Source organism: Pipistrellus kuhlii, unplaced genomic scaffold, assembly GCF_014108245.1.
Source record: "Pipistrellus kuhlii isolate mPipKuh1 unplaced genomic scaffold, mPipKuh1.p scaffold_m20_p_68, whole genome shotgun sequence".
In the NCBI taxonomy this organism is placed as follows: Eukaryota; Metazoa; Chordata; class Mammalia; order Chiroptera; family Vespertilionidae; genus Pipistrellus; species Pipistrellus kuhlii.
Window position 1 is genome coordinate 34,999 of NW_023425571.1, and position 16,675 is coordinate 51,673.

The 16,675-nt window shown below is 66.8% G+C and overlaps 1 protein-coding gene across 1 annotated transcript in view; it reads left to right on the forward strand.

Annotated features, from left to right (window-relative positions):
• Window positions 1-16,675, forward strand: part of VAV2 (vav guanine nucleotide exchange factor 2) — a gene marked incomplete at its 5' end in the record, with an annotated part of 41,611 nt that overhangs the window by 17,251 nt on the left and 7,685 nt on the right. Inside the window, 19 exons of the mRNA XM_036420474.2 lie at window positions 970-984; window positions 1,648-1,746; window positions 2,397-2,465; window positions 2,763-2,863; window positions 3,063-3,162; window positions 4,513-4,608; window positions 5,216-5,284; window positions 6,881-6,967; window positions 7,989-8,074; window positions 8,777-8,909; window positions 9,728-9,742; window positions 10,781-10,890; window positions 12,165-12,266; window positions 12,704-12,792; window positions 14,443-14,459; window positions 15,090-15,111; window positions 15,680-15,807; window positions 16,169-16,243; window positions 16,619-16,671. Of these exons, the coding sequence (XP_036276367.1) occupies window positions 970-984; window positions 1,648-1,746; window positions 2,397-2,465; window positions 2,763-2,863; window positions 3,063-3,162; window positions 4,513-4,608; window positions 5,216-5,284; window positions 6,881-6,967; window positions 7,989-8,074; window positions 8,777-8,909; window positions 9,728-9,742; window positions 10,781-10,890; window positions 12,165-12,266; window positions 12,704-12,792; window positions 14,443-14,459; window positions 15,090-15,111; window positions 15,680-15,807; window positions 16,169-16,243; window positions 16,619-16,671 (1,466 nt within the window). The remainder of the gene's footprint in view (window positions 1-969; window positions 985-1,647; window positions 1,747-2,396; window positions 2,466-2,762; window positions 2,864-3,062; window positions 3,163-4,512; window positions 4,609-5,215; window positions 5,285-6,880; window positions 6,968-7,988; window positions 8,075-8,776; window positions 8,910-9,727; window positions 9,743-10,780; window positions 10,891-12,164; window positions 12,267-12,703; window positions 12,793-14,442; window positions 14,460-15,089; window positions 15,112-15,679; window positions 15,808-16,168; window positions 16,244-16,618; window positions 16,672-16,675) is intronic.

The window sequence follows — 16,675 nt, forward strand, 5'->3', positions numbered from 1 at the left end:
ACCACACGCATCAGCTCACACCACACGCACCAGCTCACACTGAACACACCAGCTCACACCACACGCGTCAGCTCACACCACACGCACCAGCTCACACCACACACACCAGTTCACACCACACGGGTCAGCTCACACCACACACACCAGTTCACACCACGCGCGTTAGCTCACACCACACGCGTCAGCTCACACTGAACACACCAGCTCACACCACACGCACCAGCTCACACCACGATCGGCCTCCGGGCAGTACCGGACCTGCCGTCGCCCCGTTAGCCGGCGGTGGGTGCTGTGGGTGCGAGTGTGTCTGTTTCCTGCCGGCGGTGGCTAACAGCCTAGGACGCTTGTTGGCTGCGGTGCGGTGCGGGGTTAATGCCCACAGCTGTTGTGGGGAAGGCGGGTCCTGCCAGCCAGCCGGGAGATGGGGATCTGGCCACAGCCCCTCGGGCGCCTGCGGGGACCTGGAGAGGGCCTCCCGGAGCTCCCTCTGTCCTGGTGCTGCACCGCACACGGCAGGGCCTGGGGCCGTCGGCAGGGCCTGGGGGCTGAGACAAGGTCCCCCATCCCCAGTATCCTGGGGATACGCTGGCGCCCCTGCCCCGCTCTGCTCAGTGTCCTAACGCCCTGGGCTGGTGCTCACAGGCTCATGTTACGCCCTCTGGGGCCCACTGCCAGTTTGTCTCACCCCCCGCCACTCCCCGCCACCCCCCGCCACCCCAGCCACGGTCGGGCTCCCCCCTCAGTCCTAGAGGAGGCTGTGGCGACGGTGACCTTCTCGAAGGAAGATAAAGCCAGAGGTTGGCCGGTGTGGCTCTCAGCCCTGTCTTTCAAGGGCTTGGTCTCGGGCTGTCCTTCCCCGCCATCCCAGCAGGGGGCACCCCTGAGGCTGTGGGCTAAGTGTGGGTGGGGCTCCCCGACCCCCGTGCAGCGGGGCACTAACCGGTCTCTCCTCCGTTTCCATGCTCGCAGATCAGGTACATGCAGGTAAGCGCTGCCCGCGCGCGCGGCTCCCCACCTCGGCCCTGTCCCAGAGACACTGCCGGCTGTTTGTATGCCGTGTTAGGGGTCACTCAGCACCCCATGGCGCCCGGGAGTAACGATGCAGCTCCTGGGGCCCGAGGGCGTGGCTGCCTCTGCAGTCACATCACCCCCTTCCCCGGCTCTGTGACCACAGTCTCTTGGTCAGCCCGCCCCGTTCCCCCCAGAGGTGGGGGCCAGCCCTGCCATGACAGCGTGTCCCCAGGGCCCTGCCAGTGGTGTTAGCCGGTGGGGAATCGGTGTCTTTCTCTGAGGCACCAGCTCAGGTGTCAGACACGGGTCCTCAGGGAGCTGGTCAGAGCCTCTCCTGTGCACACAGTAGGTGCTTTAAGCACCTCACACCTGCAGTCTGGGCCGGAGGTGGCTTGTGCGGGGCTTGCCCTGGCCTGGAGCCGCGCTTCCTCGGCACTGCCGTCAGTTCTCAGGTTCCCACGCAGCCCCTCCCGTGCCTCAGTTTCCTCCTCTGTAAGGGGAGAGGTGGGGAAGGAAGGCCTGGGCCCCTTCCATCTCCCACCTGGCCCCACATTGGCCACGCCCGGCGGTAAGTGGGCGGCAGGCCTGGTGGGCGACCCTGCTCACGCCCGGTGCCCGTGTCCATCCATCCCGTAGAAAATGGGCATGACGGAGGATGACAAGCGGACATGCTGCCTGATGGAGATCCAGGAGACCGAGGCCAAGTACTACCGCACGCTGGAGGACATTGAGAAGGTGGGCCGGGCCGGGGCGTGCCGTGTGCTTGGGGGGTAACCATGTTTGCAGGCCTCCCCTCCCCATTTGAGGCGAGTGTGCCGTCCCCGAGCCAGACAGGTCAGACAGCCTGTCCATGTGGGCACTTCCTCCCACTCTGTCCAGTGGCGGGGGAGGCCGGGCAGGGCCCCGGGAGAAGGGTCGGAGGGGAGTGGCGGACTCCTCCCGGCAGGAGGCGCGTTGGCACCTGTGAGAGCCGAGGCGGCTCTGCAGGACCACCGCCTGCCTGGAGCTGCTGGGCGTTGAGCCGCTCCCGCAGGCTCAGGTCACAGGCTGGGGCCCGGGGGCCCATCACCTCCCGGGCCTGTTTCCTCGTGTCTCCAACGCCAGCCCAGCTCCGCGGTGGCTGTGGGGTTCGCGTCCAGCGGGACTCACGTGCCCCCAGGGGCAGGCGTGGCCCTCCTCGCTGCTCAGGCCCCGCCCATCGGCCCGTGGCAGAGCCGGCCTCCCAGACGCTCCCCAGCGAGCACTGAGCGCCGCCGCAGGGAGCCCTGACCCGGGTGTGTGTGTGTGTGTGTGTGTGTGTGTGTGTGTGTGTCAGAGCCTCCGGCCGAGCTGTGGCCCGGAGGTGGCTGCCCCCAGGCTGAGGCGGCATCGGCTCTGTCTTCCAGAACTACATGGGCCCCCTGAGGCTGGTGCTGAGCCCCGCGGACATGGCGGCCGTCTTCATCAACCTGGAGGTGAGCCTGTGCGCCGCCCGCGGGCTCTGTCCCGGGTTCCAGGCTGTGCCTGTACCCAGGTCCCGGACTGCCTTGCATCCCTGCCCGGGGCCCGATGGGTCCTGGCTAGGGGTGTTTCTTGGCTGGCAGATGAGAGGAGGGATTGGTTTCGGCCTCCTTGGGCACCAGCTCGGGAGCCCTCCTGGCTGGGTTACACCCACATTCTGTGGGACGCACCCCCGCTCTCCATCGAAAGCAAACAGGGACCGGGGGCCCCTCTGGCAGTGCCCGCTCACGTGCCCACGGCTTTCCCTCCAGGACCTGATCAGGGTGCACCACAGCTTCCTGAGGGCCATCGACGTGGCCATGATGGCGGGCGGCGGCACGCTGGCCAAGGTCTTCCTGGAGTTCAAGGAGAGGTGGGTGCGGCCCTCTGGCTGCGGGGCCTCGGGTCGCCCAGGCGCCTCTCTGGGTCCGAGCAGGACAATGCAGAGCTGTCCAGTGGCTCCACCGGGGGGAGGGGTCCCCTGGCTGTGAGCCACCCGCGGCAGGTGGCATATGTGTGTGCGCACGTGTCTGCACACATGTGGCTCTACATGTCTGCATGTGCATGCCCAGGCTCCTGATCTACGGGGAGTACTGCAGCCGCATGGAGCACGCTCAGAACACGCTGAACCAGCTCCTCGCCAGCCGGGAGGACTTCAGGCTGAAAGTGGAGGTGACAGTGGCTCCCGGCCCGGCCCCTGCCCTGCCCCTGCCCTTTCCCCGGCTCCGTGGCCTCCTGCTCCCCCACATTGTAAAAAGGTGGACTTTTTCTTTTTTAAACATTTTTAATTTTCATTGATTTCAGAAAGGAAGGGAGAGGGAGAGAGAAAGCGACATCAATGATGAGAGAGAATCATGGATCAGCTGCCTCCTGCACGCACCACTGGGGATTGAGCCCGCAACCCGGGCCTGGGCCCTGACCGGGAATCGAACCCTGACCTCCTGGTTCACAGGTTGATGCCGGCCGAGCTGATAGGACTTTTTTGTGGGTGATTTTAGCAGGTGATTTTTCCCTCCTCTGTGGGGTGGGCAGTGAGCAGGTGGAGGTCACTGTCCCGGCCGAATCCAGCCTGAGCCCTTGGGTGCAGGTAAGGTAGGCCCCAAGGACCGGATCTGGCTCAGTGAGGGACTGTGACCAACCCCGGACCCTGGCCTAGGTGGACCCCAAGGGTAAGGTGACCAGATGTCCCGCTTTAGGCGGGACAGCCCCGATTTTGACAATTTGTCGCGTGCACTTTAAAGCACTGCGGGACGCAGGACAAATTGTTGGGAATCGGGACTCTCCCGCCAACAGCGGGACATCTGGTCACCTTACCCTTGGGGTCCACTTAGGCCAGGGTCCGGGGTTGGTCCCGATTTCCAACAATTTGTCCTGTGTCCCGCAGTGCTTTAAAATGCACGGGACAAATTGTCAAAAATCGGGACTGTCCCGCCAAAAGCAGGACGTTTAGTCATCTTACCCAGGTGACAGCTGTTTGCTGGGAGCTATGGAGACTCCCATTCACCCCTACACCCCCCTTCTCCCCCCCCCCCCCCCCACTCTCCCATCCTCCCTGGGCTCAGGGCCCGGATCCTGTGGGGTTTCCCACTTGGACCCTGTCCTCGCTCCCCTCCCTGGGGTGGGCCAGGCTGCCCCCGGCTGGGTTCCCGTCAGACCCTGCTTCTGGAGTGGTCCCTTAGTCAGCGGTGCGGGGGTGCCCGGGTCCAGGCAGAGAGGGAGCCCTGGTTCTGCGGGTGCTCCCCCCCCCCTGTGAGCCGGCTCCCTGAGGGCGTGGGGGCCGGCCCAGGGAGCACCAGCCCCAGACTCGCAGCCCTCATGTGACCACTGCGGCTCCGAGGCTGTGAGAGGCGGCAGCCCCGCCCTGGTTCTGGGGAGGGGGTTCTGGGAGCCAGGCCAGACAAGGATGGGACGCCTGGCCCCAGTTCCGGCCTCAGGTCTGCCCCCGGCCGGGGTGTGGGAGCGTCGGGGCCCAGCGTCCCCGGGCCGGGACGCCCCTCATCGCCTTGCTGCCCCGACGCCCAGGAATGCACGCTGAAGGTCCAGGACGGGAAGTTCAAGCTGCAGGACCTGCTGGTGGTGCCCATGCAGCGGGTGCTCAAGTACCACCTGCTCCTGAAGGTGAGCCCGCGGCGGGCGGGGTGGGGCCCAGGTTAGAGCCAGCAGCCACAGGAGGGCGCTGCTTAGGCCTGGAAGCCGCAGGCGCGAGGAGCCGGCTAGGAGCCGGCTCTGCTGGCGCCGTGGGAGGCGTGCACAGGAGAGAGAGGGCTCACGTGGGGCGCGAGTGGAGAAAGCGGGGGTGGGGTGGGGGGAGGCGGGGTGCGGGGACAGGAAGTGCCCCAGCCAGGAGTGAGTGTTCCCAGGGCTGCGCCTTAGCCACCCGGAGCTCCCCGGTGGCCACGGAGAAAGGGGAATGAAGTCCTGGGCAGACGGACCTGGGGTGACGCTGGTTGTGGGAGGAGCCAAGGAAGGCTCTTCGTGAACCAGCTGGTTCCTGTGGGCTCAGCACCCAGCTTTGTGGCGGGGGTGTCCCTCCTGTTACCCACCGGACCGGGGACACCCCTCCCTTGAAGCGGTGGGTGGCCCGGGTGGGGGCCTCCTGTCCGCTGGAGGCGGCAGCTGAGCCCGGCTGTCTCAGGAGGCCTCACTCTGTGCCCGCCCGCACCCTGTGCCCGGTGGGGGCGAGGGCAGAGGCCAGGACCCCTGAGTTCCCTTCTCACCCCCTCAGGAACTTCTGAGCCATTCCACCGACCGGCCCGAGAGGCAGCAGCTGAAAGAAGCACTGGAAGCCATGCAGGTGGGTGGGTAAACTGAGGCAGGGAGCGGCCGGGCTGGCCTGGGGCTTAGCCCACCAGGCCTGCATTCCTGGGCTGGAATGGGGTTCACCCTAGATGTAGCATCTCCCGGGGAGCACGGAGCAGAGCAGGGCACAGGTGGTGGGGGAGACCCACCCACGGCAGAGGGTCGGGGCCGGGACCCTGCAGGCTTTCCCGCCGTCCGCTGGGGCCACGGGTTCCCAGGCCCTCGACTCAGTTCTGGGCATCTGTCCTGTGCTGCCTGCTGCCCAGCCCTGGGACGTCTGCTTCTGACATGCCCGCCCCTGAGCCACAACCCCCCCCCCCCCCCCCCCCCCCCGCCTCGCAGGCCCGTGCCAGCCACTGGCAGCTGCCACGGGGAGCTCAGCGGGCGTCGCACGCTGCCCTGAGCCTTCCTGTGGCTCCCACCGCCCGTCGGGCACGGGCTTCTCAGCGTGCTCGTGTGGCTCGGCGGTGGTGCTTGCCACGTGGCCACGCCCCAGGCATGCTTGGCCACGCCAGGCCTGAGGACCTCCAGCCTTTCCCGCTGTGTCCCAGTCTTCCCAGGGGGCCCCTGGGTTCCACTCCCCGTTGTGCACGCTCCACGCTGAGCGCGCCTCTGAGCAGCCTGTGCCCGTGGGAGACTTCACTCCACGTCCGGGTGGCCGTGGCCTGTACCGCAGGGCTGCCGTGGGCACACAGCTGCCGGCCGTCTGCAGCGTTTCTGCCTCGGGTCTGGCCCTGCGCTGGCACGGCGGGAGCTCTGCGGGGGCTGCACCAGGCTGCGGCTCCACCCACGGCAGCCTGTGCCCCTGCTGGGCAGGAGCGGCGCCCTCCTGGTTCCCGGGAAGGGCCGGGTCCCTGGCTCTCCGCAGCGCTGGGTGCCCTGCCCACTCGCTCTGCCCTCTGGATTGTGGTGGGCACTGCCCCCTGGTGGTCAGCAGGAGGCTGCATGGCATGGCCAGCTGGCAAGCTGGTGGGGTTCGCCCACGTGCAGCCGGGGCTCCGGGAGGCGGTGGGCTTTGGGGGGTTCCCTCCTCGGGGTCCCTCCCCAGAGCTAAGACATGGCTGCTCGAGTCTAGGTGCCTGTTGTTTATCCACTCACACCCATGGGGTCAGGAGGCGGGAGTTCGGGTTCTTGGCCCCGATTGGAGTGCGGTTTGGGGTTGGTTCTACCTTTTCTTCCTGAGTTTCTATCTGTCCAGGGGGTTGGCCCTTCTCACTCCTTGCTGCTTTGAGAGCCAGCCACCTCTGGCAGCTGGTGGAAGGTGCTTTTTAAAAACATGTATTTTCTATTGACTTCAGAGAGGAAGAGAGCGGGAGAGAGAGACAGAAACATCAATGGTGAGAGAGAATCGTGGACCGGCTGCCTCCTGCACGCCCCTCACTGGGGATGGAGCCCACACTCTAGGCCTGTGCTCTGACCGGGACTTGACCTCCTGGCTCACAGGTCAACGCTCAACCCCTGGGCCTGGCCGGCCGGGCTGGAGGCGCTTTAAAGGGCCCGGCTCCGGGCGGATGCGGGCTGGGGGCTGGGGCTGAGCCCCCCGCCCTGCCCAGCGTGGGCCCGCTAACCGCCCCACACTGCTGTTTCCAAGGACTTGGCCATGTACATAAATGAAGTGAAACGGGACAAAGAGACCCTGAAGAAAATCAGCGAGTTTCAGAGTTCCATAGAAAACTTGGTAAGTGTGGCCGACTCTCCAGAGAATGGAGACTTCTCTTTAAATGTACACGGAGAGGCCAGATTATGATGATTTCGGAACGAATAATAATGTGACGACTCAGTGTACATTAGAGGCTCGGTGCATGAATTTATGTATGGATGGGGTCCGGCCAGCCTGGCCAGGGGTTTGGGGCATGGGCGGTTGGCCAGCCTGCCTGCTGGTCGAACTCCTGGTCGAGGGGACAATTTGCATATTAGCCTTTTATTCTATAGGACACACACTGAGTGGTCAGAATATTATGATTTCTGAACGCATAATAACCTGGCCACCCAGTATTGTGTGTGTGTATATATATTTCGGAGAGGCGCGGTGCATGAATTTGTGCATGGATGACCTGTCCATTGGAGCGCCACACGGACACGGCCCCCTCAAGGCGGGGGAGGCCAGTGAGGGCTTCCTGGAGGAGGCGTACCTGCGGGTCAGCATTGGTGCCGGAGCCGGGCGGAGGGCAGGGCTCAGCCTTCCTGTCTACGTGGGTCACCGGGACCGCGTCCAAGCAGAGCAGCCGAGATACAGCCTCACGGGAAACGGGATGAAGTCTCCGCGGAGCAGAGGGCTGGGGGAAGCCTGTCCCACGGCCCCGGGGCAGCTGGGCCGTCAGTGTGACCTGTGCTCCGGGCAGGACAACCCCGCCCGCCCTCGTCTATCAGACGCGCTCTGTTCCCTTGAACTTGGCTTTCGGGCCGGGCATCTGGCCTTTCCTGGCGGTCCCTGCGCTGAGCATCGCCACAGTGGCGGGGAGCCGCCCGCCGTGCAGGGTCTGCTCCTGGGAGGTGCAGGCAGTCCCGGCGGCGAGGGCACCGGAGAGGGCAGGCCTGCTTCTCACCTGCCCCTTGTTCTAAGCACCGGCTCTGTCGCTGGGTTTCCGCCTCTGTGGGCTCGGCCCCTGGGCTGGTGCACCCAGCCTCCTCCGGGCGGGGACGGGACGGGGGCCTGCCCGGCACGAGCTGACGGCTAACCGCCCTCCCCGACTTCCTAGCAAGTCAAACTGGAGGAGTTCGGGCGGCCCAAGATCGACGGGGAGCTGAAGGTGCGGTCGATCGTCAACCACACCAAGCAGGACAGGTGAGCGGGCGGGTGACGGCGTCACGGGCGGCGGCACCAGCCCAGCCAGGCGCCCGCCCCCACGGTGAGGAAACGGCCGCTCTGCCGGCGGGCGCTGCCTGCCGCCCGGCTTTGTGTGGCTCCGTTTTAATTGCTTCCTGCCTTCTCGGCGAGAGCGCTGGTGAGCCACGGCAGCCAGCCAGCGGCCGCCACGCCCACGGACTGCCCTGCACCAGGCTGGGCTGGGGGACAGCCAGAGGCCGTGGCCGGCCAGCTCCCAGGCTCCCAGCAGCCAGCCGGCCAGAATGGCCACGCGAGCCCTTTGCCAGGTGACTGAGGGAGTGCCAGGCGGGCAACGGGGCTCTGGCTGAGCTGGCACGGCAGCTGTTCAGCCCTCGGTGCCCTCCTGCGTGTGCGAGGCCCGGGCCTGCCTGTCCCGTCCCACGGAGGTTAAGGCTTTGGCTGGTCAGGGGTGTGTCTAGTGTCCTCTGTCACACGGGTTCGGCTCCCCTCTGGTTAGTGGGCGGTGGAGCTAGGGGGTGGAGGAGCCCATGTGCTCCTTGGGCCACAGGGAGGTCAAGGAGGACTTCCTGGAGGAGTCGTACTGAGCGGCGGAGTCCTGGCCGAGGGTCAGTGTTGGGGGGGAGCCAGGCGAAGGGCAGGGCCCGGGAGCACAGAGCACGGAGCACGGAGTGGGCCACGCTGACCCCCGCGCCCGGGCAGGTACCTGTTCCTGTTCGACAAGGTGGTCATCGTGTGCAAGCGGCGGGGCTACAGCTACGAGCTGAAGGAGATCATTGAGCTGCTCTTCCACAAGATGACCGACGACCCCATGAACAACCGGGACGTCAAGAAGGTGGGGCCTGTCCTGGGGTGGCGGGCAGCGGGCGGCGGGGCGCACGGGCAGGGAGCCGGGGTGCCCCACTGAGGGGTGTGCGGAGTGGCCTTGGGGAAGGGTGGGCTGCCAGGGACAGGGCTTCCTGTCAGTCATCCTCTGTCAGAAGGGCTCCTGCTGAAGGCGCCCCTCGCACCCAGGCCATCCCTGGCCTTGTCTCTGAATCCTCCCGGGAGTGGGAGTGGCCAGTGTCTCAGTGCCCGAGTGACCCAGCTAAGTGCTCAGACTGCTGCGTGGACAGTGGCTCTTGGCTGTTGGGGGTGGAGTCATGGCAGCTGGGGTGGGGCTGTTGCAGCTGGGGGTGGGGCCACATCAGCTGGAGGTGGGGCCATGACTCCTGGAGGTGGGGCCATAGCAATTGGGGGTGGGGCCACAGCAGCTGGGGATGGGGCCATGGCTGCTGGATGGGACTGCCCTGCTCTCTCCCTTCAGTCCTGCTCCTGCAGAGGCCTCTGCGCCATCGCTGGGGCCTCATTTGCAGCCCTGAGTGGGGTGAGGGCCAGGAGCCCACGTGCTCTGACCTCAGGGCTCACAGTGCAGAGTGAGGTGCCGCCTGGAAGAGCTGTTGAGGGACCTGCCTGACCATGGGTCCCAAACAAGCTCCTGAGCCCAGAGGGGTGAGCCGCGGCCACGCCCAGCTCCGGGCTGAGACCCCCCCAGGGCCCCGCCCCCTCTCCCCTGGGGAAGGCCGCTGCCCACCCAGGCTCTCAGCGGCCAGTGTCCTGGGCTGTGAGCCCGTCATGACCTCGCCCCTTTTCCCTCCTCCTCACGCTGCCTAGTCTCATGGGAAAATGGTAAGCCCCTGGCGCCCACGCCTTCCTCACCTCGGCGAGCGGCACTTCCCCTGAGCCGGGAGGGGCCGGGGACCCCGGCTGAGGGGGGTGCCCCCAGGCCTTCTTCCCCGGCAAAGGCAGCATTTCCCCCCAAGCCGGGAGGGGACGGGGAACGGGGGGCCCATGGGGGGCGGCACATGGCTTCTTGCTCCTCATCTTCCTCCTCACGACGATGCAGGAAGATTTGCCTCTTACAGAGGGTTCAAGCGGGGTCCCCACCAGCCTGTTCCCCGGAGATTAGGCCATGGCTGGTCAGGGGTGTGTCAGGTGTCCTCTGTCACCCTCTGTCTTTTCTCCATTTCCTCTCCCTCCGCCCCCTCCCTCTTCCTCTCTGCCCGCCCTCCCGTCACTAATACAGAGGCTCGGGCTCCACACTGCTTCCTGGGCCTGTGGCAGCCCCCGAGGGCCAGGCCGGGGCGCCGAGGGGTGGGCGCGGGTGGGCCCCAGCCCCACGGCCTCCCCTCCCTGCTCCTCTCGGTGGGTTTGGTGGGTTTGCTTCAGAGTGGGCGCTCCTTCGGCGCCTCCTTTAGGAAGGAGAGTGGGGCGCCGGCGTGCTTGATGGAAGGCCGGCTGGTTTCCGAACGCGGGCTCCCCGGACCCGCTCAGGCTCAGGGCCCGATGCACCAGCGGAGTTCAGCTGAGGTGCACCCTGGAGGAGTCGGGAGGGGTGTGCACATGCCCTTATGCACACGTGTGCAGGCACAGACATGAGTGCACTGTGTACATGCACGTACACATGCACACACGTGAGTGTACTGTATACATACACATATGCACACACAAGAACAAACATGCATGCGAGTCTAGTGTCCCTCTGTCATCCTCTGTCATTTCTCCTTTCCCCCTTCTCCCTCCTCCTCTCTGTCACTCTAACACATGGGCTTGAGGTTTCCAAATTCCTATGCCTGTGTGCACATACGTACATGTGCACATGCAGGCATAGACATGCGTAGGCATGCACTGTACACATGGATACACACATGTTCTCTCCCCTCACAGTGGTCCTATGGCTTCTACCTGATCCACCTGCAAGGCAAGCAGGGCTTCCAGTTCTTCTGCAAGACGGAGGACACGAAGCGGAAATGGATGGAGCAGTTTGAGATGGCCATGTGAGTCCGGGGGCAGTGTGGGGGCTAGGGAACCCAAGGGGGTGCTCTGTCCAGTGGATGGAGCAGTTGGGGATGGCCAGGGGAGTCCAGGGGGCAGTATTGGGGGGGCTCGGGAGCCCCGGGGGGACTCTGTCCAGTGGATGGAGCAGTTGGGGATGGCCAGGGGAGTCCAGGGGGCAGTATTGGGGGGGCTCGGGAGCCCCGGGGGGACACTGTCCAGTGGATGGAGCAGTTGGGGATGGCCAGGGGAGTCCAGGGGGCAGTATTGGGGGGGCTCGGGAGCCCCGGGGGGCCTCTGTCCAGGACTCTCTCAGGGGAGGGTGAGGGCAGATGCCCAGAGACCCAGCGCCATGCTGGTGGCATCCTAGCCGGCCCAGGCGGGCTCCGCTGCCCGCAGCCCCGAGGCTGAGCCCGGCACGCTGTCTGGCAGGGCACACCGTGGCCAGCAGTGGTCGCGATGCCAGATGGACCCCTGGTGACCCCCTCGGGGCCCAGGCTGGGACTGTCCCCGTCTGTGGAAGCCACAGAGCTAGTCTGGGAGGAGCCCTTCTGTCCAGCGAGGTGACCAGTGGGTCACGGGGACCCAGGCACGCTGGCCCTGGGGCCCTCAGACTCTGCGGCCAGACGGGCAGGTGCGCCCACTCCTGGCCTCTCTCCTGGTGAACCGGCGGTGCAAGGAGGTTGTTAGGGGGGCCGGAGGGGGACACGGCCTGGCAGGACACGTCAGAACCAATGACCGCCCGGCTGGCGTGGCTCAGCGGTTGAGCGTCAACCTGTGAACTAGGAGATGAGGGTTCGATTCCCCGACGGGGCCCAGGCCCAGGTTGCAGGCTCCATCCCCAGCGGGGGGCATGGAGGAGGCAGCCCATCCATGACTCCTGTTGTTGTTTCTCTCCCTCTCCCTCTCTCTTCCTCTGAAATTAAAAATATATTTTTAAAAAAAGGGAAGATGGATGATGTCTCCTTCACCTCTGCCCCCAGCCCCCGGTGGCATTGTCTCCCCGAACCCTCTCAGGACCGCCCGATCCCTCCCGCTGGCTTTGTCTAAGCCCCGGCCCCGTGCCCGCTGGCAGGGATGTGCCTGCTGTGAGCTCAGCTCACTGCCACTCACAGTCTTCTCATCGCTGGCTCGTCCCCAGGGGCGTCCCGAGGGGCCCCTCCGCCCAGTCTTGTCCAGTGCCTGCGCCTGCCCCCCAAACCCTGTCCAGCTGGGGTGTCAGGCAGGCCCAGCCTGCTGGTGCGGGCTCAGGGAACCTGCCGCCTCCCTCCACCAGGTCGAACATCAAGCCAGACAAAGCCAACGCCAACCACCACAGCTTCCAGATGTACACCTTCGACAAGACCACCAGCTGCAAGGCCTGCCGGATGTTCCTCCGGTGAGCCCCGCCCCGCCCCCGCCGAGGGCCCGAACCCACCGCCTCCACCGCCGCCTCCACCAGCCGACCTCCACCGCCCTGGGCTGGGCCCTCAGCTCAGACCCGGCCCGGAGGGGGCCGGGAGGACTGTCCCTGCGGGGAGGGTGCCCAGGGCCCGCCTGTGGGACGGCAGAGCAAGGCGGGGGCCTGTCTTTGGTTATTTGTCCCGCAGCGTTTTTAAAAAGTCACGATTTTTGGATAAAAAAATCGGGACTTTTTCAAAACGCCGCAGGACGCGGGACAAATGGTTGAAGATGGGGGCGGGACGCTTGGTCACCTTAGTGGGGAGAGCGGGACGGGGTCTCAGAGGCCCGGGGTTGGGAGGGGTGGGCGCTCTGGGGGACAGCGGGTGGGCCTGGTGCTCTGGGCCCTGCCTCACCCCCCCGCCCCCGGCACAGGGGCACCTTCTACCAGGGCTACCTGTGCACCAAGTGTGGGGTCGGGGCCCACAAGGAGTGCCTGGAGGTGACGCCGCCCTGCAAGATCAGTGAGTATCCTGCCCGCCCCCAGGCCGCCCGACACCCGCCCAGGTCCCGCAGCCCACTGCCACCCTCGCCCCCTCTGGGAGCCGCCCCCGGACCACCCGACACCCCACCCCGCCCAGGTCCCGCAGCCCACCGCCCCCTCCGCCCCCTCCGCCCCCTCTGGGAGCCGCCCTTGGGCCACCCGACACCCCACCCCGCTCAGGTCCTGGCCCACCGCCACCTCCGCCCCCTCCGCCCCCTCTGGGAGCCGCCCCCGGGCCGCCCGACACCCGCCCAGGTCCCGCAGCCCACCGCCACCTCCGCCCCCTCCGCCCCCTCTGGGAGCCGCCCCCGGGCCGCCCGACACCCCACTCAGGTCCTGGCCCACCGCCACCCTCGCCCCCCCCCCGGGGCTGGTGCGTGAGCACGCGCTCCTTCCCGCTGAGGTGCCCGCCGGACGGCTGAGGACACCGAGGCTCGGAGGGGCGGACACCTGCCTCGGGCGCCACGTCCAGGGCCGGGGCCGGGCTCCTCCCTCCTGGCTGCGCCCTGGAGCGCTGCTCTCGGCCTCCCCGTGTCCCCGCCTCATCCCAGCGGGGGCCTGTGGGGTCCCCCCAAGATGGACACAGAACCTCTGGGAAGTGCTCGGGGGCTCTGGTCTCAGAGAAACCCTGCGCCCGCTTCCCCTGTGCCGGGCGCCTGGCCCTCCAGCTGAGCCGTGCTGCAGGTGGTTCATGTGCACACGCACACACACTTAGTTTCTATTTACTGCTGAGTCTGGCCCAGTGCCTGAGAGGGGAGGAGCGTCCGACGGCCCAGGCCCTGGGCCCCACCCCCACCCGCCCACCCCCATCCAGGCCCCTCCCGGCAGGAGCACTGCCCTCTTGTGGCCACGTATCCCTCGCGCTGGGTGACTGGCATTCGGGGAAGTGTTTTTGTTGTTCTTTTGATCCTAAAAGTAACATACTTGTAAAAAATTTGAAGGAAAAAAAAAAAAGAGAGAGAGAAGAAAATAAATGCCCCCATGAACTGGTGAAGAAATGACCAGAGGCTGTTCGGTCCGGGGTCCGGGCCTCCCTGTGGGGCCTCCTCCCCCGTCCCAGCCCCGGGCCCGGCCGCAGCAGCCACGGGACTGGCAGAGCCCCTGCTCCCGGCCGTGGCGTCTGGGTGGCAGCAGCGGGCGCCTGTCTCCGGGAGGAGCTGCCCTGAGGGTGGACGGGGTTGGACATCAGTGTCCATGGCGGGGAGCGGGGAGGGGCCTGGGCCATCGTCACCTGCAGGGCGCGTGGCTCTGCTTTCGGACGAAGCCCCGCCCTTGTCCCCACGGGCCCAGGCCCCCCCCGGCCCTGCCGTGCAGGCTCTAACCTTCCGGAACCCTCCGGTCTGGGCACGCCGCACGGACCAGTACGGGTCAGGGGACTGGCTTTCTGACCGCTGCGTGCTGTCGCGGGGAAACGGGAAAACGTAGGACGAGCAAACGAGCGGACCTGTGCGGTGGCCGCAGCCCCTCCTGCTGGGGCGCTCACCCTGGGCCGGCCGCTCTCCCAGTTCCCGCTGCGTCTGTGGGTGGGGTCCCCCCAGACGGGCCGCTCCCCGCCTTTGGAAGCCCTGGTCAGACGCACACCTCGCCCGCTGCGGTGAGCCCGGCCCTGAGCCCGGTGCTTCCTTTTCAGGTTCGCCTGCTGACCTGGTGAGTCCGCCACGCTCTGCCGCCCGCAGGCCACGCCCTGTGCTGCCAGGCCCCGCCGTGCCAGCTCTCGGCACTCCCGGCTGCCCCGGCGAGCACAGCCACTGGTGCTGCTGCCCTGCCCGCCGCCGGCTCGTGGCCACGGGGTCCGGCCTTGTCACCGGCTCCTGCCCGCCTGCCCGCTGGCTCACTGCCCTCTGCTTAGCTGGCCCGAGGCTGCCCTGAGGTCACTGTGGGGTGTGGATGTCAGGGCCGCCCAGCTTTGGGGTCCAGACAAGTTAGCCGGCACTGACATGTGCTCACCAGCCCTGCGTGGGGTGTCAGACGCCCCTGGAGGAGCAGAGGCAGCGGGATTGTCCCAGGCTCAGATAGGGAGCTCCAGGCCGGGTGGTCAGGGCAGGCTTCCTGGAGGAGGTGGGAGCTGGTGGTAAGGTGGGCAGGGGAAGGGTGGGGGTCCCGGGCTGTAGGGGGCACAAAGGGGGGAAGACACAGTAGAAATAGGGGGGGTGTCACAGGGGAGCAGGAGTCTAGGATGTCCCTGTCCCGCCCCTCCCTGCCTTGACCCTTCTCTGGGGAGGCGGAGTCGGACTGTGGGCGGTGGCCTCAGCCCTGTCGTCTGTCCCTCCCTCACAGGACGCCTCTGGAGCGGGACCAGGTGAGTGCAGGCTGGGGCCTCTCGGCTCCAGTCCTTGTCAGCGGTCACCTGGGCCCCGAGCCATGCAGCCGGGAGCACGGCTGCTTTCCCGTGTTCTGTCTCCTCTTCCCACCATGCACACACACACACACACACCACGTACATGCTACGCACACACCAACCCACCTGCACTGCGTCACAGGAACGTGGCTTGATCATGCCCCTGCCACTGGGACCCAGCGCCGGGACTGGGACCCGGACGGGCAGACAGGCCCACGCCCGGCGGCCAGGCCAGAGCGGGGCCTGACGAGGCCCGGCCTGCACGGCTCGGGGGCTCAGCCAGGACCCCCTTCAGCCTCAGAGCCGCCTGGGCCAGTGAGGGTGTGGCCTTGGCGTGTCCCAGGCCCACCTGCTCTGACCCGGGAGCTCGGGTCCCGGGCGGAGAGGCGCTGAAAGAAAACATGTCCCCCAGCCTGTTACCACACGCACACACGCACCTGCACACACACAGGTACACGCACACACAGCAGAGACGGTGGAGTCTGGGCAGGATGGAGTCCCCGAGCCACCCCCACCCCCGTCCCCACAGGTCCCAAGATGGTGGCCGTGCAGAATTACCACGGCAACCCCGCTCCCCCCGGAAAGCCGGTGCTGACCTTCCAGACGGGCGACGTGATTGAGCTGCTGAGAGGGGACCCTGAGTCTCCCTGGTGGGAGGTGGGTGCTGGGCTGGAGGTAGAGGCCAGTCGCCTGCCCCGCCCCTGGCCCAGGCAGAGGCCCTGCGCCCTGGCAGGGCAGGTGGGGGTGGGAGGGCAGGGGTGGAGGGAGGAGGGCTGTGGGCGGGGCCTCGGGGCCGTGGCTGTTCCCTGGGAGGACCCTCTGCGGGTCAGCGTGCTCCTCTGTGACCCCGTCCTGCCCAGAGGGCTGTGCGGTCAGCGGAGGTCACGGCAGGGAGGTGACGCCGTCACCGTCTCCAGACGGCCCTTCTGTCCCTGTCCCTGTCCCTGGGGGACAGTGAGCGCTAAGCTGCCCCCAAACACACCGGCCCTCGGCCTGACCGGGCCTCACTCTGCCGCAGGGGCGGCTGGTGCAGACCAGGAAGTCCGGCTGCTTCCCCAGCGCGTCCGTGAAGCCCTGCCCCGTGGACGGACGGGTGAGCTGGTGGAGGAGAGAGTGGGCCCAGGGCAGGGGGCCCTCCTGTGTGAAGGACCCGGCCAGGGGGCTGCATCCCATAACGGGTGTTAGAAACGCTTTGGGGTGCTCGTGGCCCTCGAGGCGTCCTGCAGCCTCTGTCACACCTCCCGGGGCAGGTGCGGGTGGCTGCTACTCGTTCATTCACTCGTCTCGCCGCTCATTCGTTCAAACCCAGTACCAGTCACTCAGGTGGAGTCCCGGTCACTGCCTCCAGGGACCCCACAGTCCAGTGGCTCCGGGGCCCAAGGGTCAGCTCATTGCCGACAAGCCCCCTTTATCCCCCCTCATGAGGGTGGTCCCTGGGGGGCATTAACCCCGTGTTCTCTTCTGCCAGCCCCCCATCGGCCGGCTGCCGTCCCGGGAGATCGACTACAGTGCTTACCCCTGGTGA